This window comes from Muntiacus reevesi, chromosome 16, assembly GCF_963930625.1.
Source record: "Muntiacus reevesi chromosome 16, mMunRee1.1, whole genome shotgun sequence".
NCBI lineage: Eukaryota > Metazoa > Chordata > Mammalia > Artiodactyla > Cervidae > Muntiacus > Muntiacus reevesi.
Window position 1 is genome coordinate 54,682,941 of NC_089264.1, and position 6,000 is coordinate 54,688,940.

At 39.7% G+C, this 6,000-nt stretch overlaps 1 protein-coding gene across 2 annotated transcripts in view; it reads right to left on the bottom strand.

Moving 5' to 3' along the window:
• TMEM156 (transmembrane protein 156) overlaps nucleotides 1-340 on the bottom strand; it is a 35,624-nt gene extending 35,284 nt beyond the window's left edge. For both annotated transcript variants that reach the window (XM_065907532.1, XM_065907531.1), the window contains exon 1: nucleotides 215-340. In XM_065907532.1, coding sequence (XP_065763604.1) covers nucleotides 215-302 — 88 coding nt within the window. In that variant the 5' untranslated portion in view covers nucleotides 303-340. The remainder of the gene's footprint in view (nucleotides 1-214) is intronic.
• Nucleotides 341-6,000: the final 5,660 nt, after the last annotated feature.

The following is a 6,000-nucleotide window of genomic DNA, read 5'->3' on the forward strand; positions in this document are numbered from 1 at the left end:
TTTTCATTTCATTATTTCATGCTACAATACTTAAGTACTGTAAGGTACTGTACCATGTAAAAGTCAATTAAAATTACAATTTCATTTTATTAGCTTTCCACACATAGAACTTCAGCCCTCACAGCACGTATCCAAAAATAAGGCCTTTCCTGTAACCATTAACCAATACAATTTTTAAAAATTAAAAAAGGAAAAGTAAATTGTAATTACTCACCTTTTGGTGTCTTGAAATATTCTGGCAAAATTAAAATGAACATGATCACTATGGCCAAAAGTAATTTAAGGAGGGCTGTTTTTGTCATGTCTCTTCACATGATACATGTGTTCCCATCAAGTACATCGATGGCATGTTTCTTCCTGGTTTACGTTTCATCTCTGCGGCACTTATGCAGCTTACCTCGTGCTCACTTCCTCTTGGGTAAGACTTTGTAAAAAGGAGACCTAGAACTGAGACTTCTTCATTTTGAGTCACTTTCCACTAAGAAGACTGTTTTGTAATGAGCACTTTCAAGCTGTCTTCTAAATAAGAGAGTGAAGAAACAATGTCAGGCAGTAAAGGGGTTTGTCCTCATGTAAATCTGAAGCTATTTTCCTATGCTTACCAATCTGCGTGAGTAAATATAAACCCACAATATACTCATCAAAAATGAAATGAATGAATGTCTGTTATGTCCAGTTGTAAAAACACCATTCATTCATTTACTTATTAAGCGATGATTGAATCCCTTATTTATTTATTTGCCAGGCCACAAGCTTGCAGGATCTTTGTTCCCTGACCCTTGGCAGTGAAAGCGTGGAGTTCCAATCACTGGACTGCCAGGGTATTCCCTACTGACCCCCTTTGAAGTGCTAGCACTGTCCTGTGTTCTGGTGTTCAAAAAGCAACTTGTCTAGAAAACAGTAAATAGCACGAAATATAAGGATAAACAAAAGATCTGTAAAATTCTGGTTTTACTTTTCTACACTGCATGTGTGTGTGTGCGCAGCCGTGTCCAACTCTTTGAGACTCCATGGACTGTAGCCTGTCAGGCTCCTCTATCCGTGGAATTTTCCAGACAAGAATACTGGGTTGGGTTGCCATTTCCTCCTCCAGGTAATCTTCCCAACCCAGATATCGAACCTGCATCTCTTGCATCTCCTGCATTGGAAGGTGGAGTCTTTACCACTGCACCACCAAAAGCAGTAAAATAGGACTCATTAAACCTAAAGCAATGTGATTACTGTTTCAGAATCCAGATGTTCAGTTCCCATTAAAAAAAAAAAAAGATCTTTCATTATGACAATCCAAGTGAAACAAAATGCATTGTCTTAGAATATTAATAAAGGGTAGGCAAAATTCATGGTGAATAAAGAATAGGTACAAACAAGTACTTTTATTCCCATGTTCTTGTTTTCTGACTTTAGACAAGAAAAGTGGTACCAGATATCTCCAATCTTTCCTCCTGCTCACTTCATCTTGCACTCTCACCACCCCTTCATTTCCATTTATCCTATTTCTTGTTCTTACCCACTCAGCCCTAGGCTTTATGGAACAACAGGTGAGCTGGGGATAGGAATCAGGAAACAAAGGTTGTCCTGTGAATACATATTGTGAATGTGAATTAACTGTTTTTCTTCTGATTGGGTGCAACAATTTGAAGGGCAAATCGGAATCATGGATTAAGGGACTTTAGGACCTGAGTCTAAGAATAGTCAAAACTGGAGTGTGACTTCAAATATAAGACTTATTTTATGAACAGTAGTAAGGACCATTCAAAGGAAGAGAGGCATTGATGGGAGTTACGGCCTCACCGATTAATAGATTGAGACATACCAGATTACAGGTCAGCCAGAGTCTCCAGCAGAGATGCTGGTAGGGATGGGTGGGAAACCCTGTTCATTCGTTCTCACGGGTGTCACTGAGTGCTCGGTGGAGCCTCTACTTCCCATTTTCACCCTGTTTTGATTCCCTCAGACATTCTAAGTCTCATTTATGAATACAAACATTTCAATCATAACTTTACCAATGAAGATGAAATTGATCAAGAAAGTATTTAATTGACATAAAAACCATTGTCAGTTTAATTCCTGGATGAATTTCCTAATAAGAGCAGTTAAGCCACTTCTATGTTTTTCCTCTTTAATTTTGATTTTACTGAAACTACTTTTTGTTAGTATCTGTCCTTTTCTATGAACAACACTGCTTTAGCTCATTTACTAATTCTTTCGTCCTTACTAAATTCTATGGATTTGTGAGTTTTGTGCGTGTGTGATAGTATTTCTTGTAGATCTACTTCTTTCCTTCCTACCCTCTTCCACCCATTATGAACTTAGGCTGGCAATCCTATCCTAGACCACCTGGAAAACAGACTTCCCTAGCAGCTCAATGGGTGCTCTGTCAATGATGGGCTGTTTCACGCTCTCTGCAGCTGGCTTTCTCTGGTGCTGTATAGATGGTGGGTGTCAGGAGACCAGTCCAGAGTCCCTTAGTCCCAGGTCATGCCTGGCTGCTCTGAGGATGTAGGGGATCAGGGTCTCATGTGCATCCGTGCATGCTGCATGCTCAGTTGTTTCCATCCCTTTGCAACTCCATGAACTAGCCTGCCAGGCTCCTCTGTGCATGGAATTTTCCAGCAAGACTACTGGAGTGGACTGTCATTTCCTACTAGAAGGGATCTTCCCGACCCAGGGATTGAACCTGGATCACTTGTGTCTTCTGCCTTGGCAGGCTGGTTCTTTACCACTGCGCCACCCGGGAGCGTCTCATGACTGGTCTACAGTCCATCTCCTGGATACCAGTATGTCATCTCTGAGTTAGAAAATCATGAGAAAATTATGATATGCCCTCAGATATTTCAGGAATCTTTTATTGTCCTCAATTGTTCTCTTATATTTTCATCTAATTTTTATAAATACTTTTGATCATTTTGCCTACAGTTACTAACTGCTTAAAGGGTTAGCAGAACAATAATCAGCAAGTTCCAAGTATCCTCTGGGTCAAATCCTCCAAGGTTCAATAGCAAGGGTGAAAAGGGTTGAAGTATCTTACTTTTTCTGACTCTCATGATTCGTCCATTGAAATGTTTTATCACAGAAACTTGCCACATAAAATACATCACTAAATACTTGCATTTTAAACACCACCAATCCCTAAAATTTAAGAATTAGGCTGCAGTTTCTTGAAGGTAATCCAACTTAAAATGATAGTGCCTTGATTGGTTGGTTGGTTTAGTCACTAAGTTGTGTCCAATTCTTGTGACCTCATGGACTGTAGCCCACCAGGATCCTCTGTCCGTGGGATTTCCCAGGCAAGAATACTGGTGTGGGTTCCCATTACCTTATCTGATAGTACCTTAGAAATAAATAAATATGCATTGTGCTCACTTTGGATTTTATCTAACTTTTTATTTTGAAGGCAGAACTGAATCAACAGAAAAGTTGGAAACAAGTAGATAAGCATCTAGTGGCATGTCGGAAATTTTCTTTAACAATGTTGTTTGTGACTTTGGAGGACAGAGATGTATTAAGCTCTAAACCTCTAAGTGTATGACTCTGACATTGTTAGAATTCAGTGTGGATATTTACCCTAAGAAATTGTGAGAGCCCAAGTGACTCCCAGAGCTTGAGAAGCGGGTAAGAGTGAAGGACACTCTTCTTTAGATGTTTCCCTTTTGCATCTGTGCTCTTGTTTCTCATATTTCTGTACCATCACCTCTCTGTCAGCAAAATGTGAAAGCCCTGCAGAATAAGTTGTTTCTAAAGATTATTTGATTTTTAATGATCCATAGATAGATCAAAATTTATTTAACCATATGCCACTTATGTCATTAAAAAATTTTTTATATAGCACCACAATGTGAATAGTCACATGCATGTATCTTTGTGCAAGTCTAATTACAGAGTTTAATTATGAAGACAAACAGTATGAAGATTTTTGAGGTTCTTAATTCATATAGACAGCTGTCTCCGAGAAAAATTGTGTCAACCTATACTCTGCCCACAGTGGATGAGACTGCCCTGTATCACCGCACTTAACGCTGGCCATTTTATTCTTTTAATCTTTGTCAATATGAAAGGACAAAAGAATAAAAAACTTGTTTTAATTTGGTTACTAGTAAGTCTGAATATTTTCCAGACTTTCTGGCAGTTTGAATTTCTCCTCTTGTGAATTGCCTCATCATATCTTTTTTGGGAGCACTCATAGTCTCGTTGTTGCTTTAGAGGCCTCTCTATTGGGAATACGTATCTTTTGCCGTATGTGTTGCAAACATTTTCCCCAGGTTGTCATGTTCCTTTTTGTTTTGTATGCAGTTCAGTTCAGTTGTTCAGTCGTGTCTGACTCTGTGGCCCCATGGACCGGAGCATGCCAGGCTTCCCAGTCCATCACTCCCGGAGTCCACCCAAACCCATGTCTGTTGAGTTGGTGATGCCATCCAACCATCTCATCCTCTGTCATCCCCTTCTCCTCCTGCCCTCAATATTTCCCAGTATCAGGGTCTTTTCCAATGAGTCAGTTCTTCACATCAGGTAGCCAAAATATTGGAGTTTTAGCTTCAGCATCAGTCCTTCCAATGAATATTCAGGATTGATTTCCTTTAGGATGGACTGGTTGGATCTCCTTGCAGTTCAAGGGACTCTCAAGAGTCTTCTCCAACACCACAGTTCAAAAGCATCAATTTTTCGGCACTCAGCTTTCTTTCCAGTCCAAATCTCACATCCATACATGACCACTGGAAAAATCATAGCCTTGACTAGACAGACCTTTGTTGACAAAGTAATGTCTCTGCTTTCTAATATGCTGTCTAGGTTGGTCATAACTTTCCCTCCAAGGAGTAAGCGTCTTTTTAACTTCATGGCTGTAATCACCATCTGCAGTGATTTTGGAGCCCAGAGAAATAAAGTCAGCCACTGTTTCCCCATCTATTTCCCATGAAGTGATGGGACCGGATGCCATAATATTAGTTTTCTGAATGTTGAGCTTTAAGCCAACTTTTTCACTGTCTTCTTTCACTTTCATCAAGAGGCTCTTCTTCACTTTCTGCCATAAGGGTGGTGTCATCTGCATATCTGAGGTTATTGATATTGGGATTTTTCCTCCCCTATTTTGTGACAATTTCCAAAGAACCTTCACAAATATCAGATTATAAAAGGAGAATGACTACAAATCTGCAGTTACTCATCCACTGTGGACTCTACCCTCCTATTTCAATGGAGGAATAAAACATTCATAAACCTAAAACCCAAGAGATTGTTGATTCTGCTCTAGTGTTAAACTTCCCTAAGTTTATATTTTGTATCTGAGACTCGGGTTCTAGAATTACTTTAGTATGTCTGTAATTCTAATGCAAAAAAATCTTAATAATTTTATGTTGTGTGCTAGATGCAATTTTATTTTTTTTAATGAGAGAATCCTTTATCGCAAGGAGCTGCCCTTACCAGAAAGAGCAACATAGTTTTTAAAAATATATAACCACTACCCTGGTGGTCCAGTGGTTGAGAATCTACGTCCCAATGCAGGGGATGTGGGTTCAGTCTCCGGTGCGGGAGGATTCCACATGCCGAGAGGCAGCTAGGCCCATGCACCACAACTAAAGAAGATCAAGCGCCTAGACCCGTGCTCCCCAACAAGAGAAGCCTGAACACAGCTGGAGAGAAGCCCCCACTCGCCGCAGCTGAAGCAAGCCCTCGTGAAACAGTGAAGACCCAGCACAACTAAAAATCAAATACATTAAAAAATAAGAAGAAGCAGTCTTAAAAATTATGGTTTGGATTTAAAGTCTGTGTAGTTATCTCTTATCATATGAAATACACACTTGTAATACTTTGGCATCTGGTCCCATCACCTCATGGGAAATAGATGGAGAGACAGTGGAAACAGTGTCAGACTTTATTTTTTTGGGCTCCAAAATCACTGTGGATGGTGACTGCAGCCATGAAGTTAAAAGCTTACTCCTTGGAAGGAAAGTTATGACCAACCTAGGTAGCATATTAAAAAGCAGAGACATTACTTTGCCAACAAAG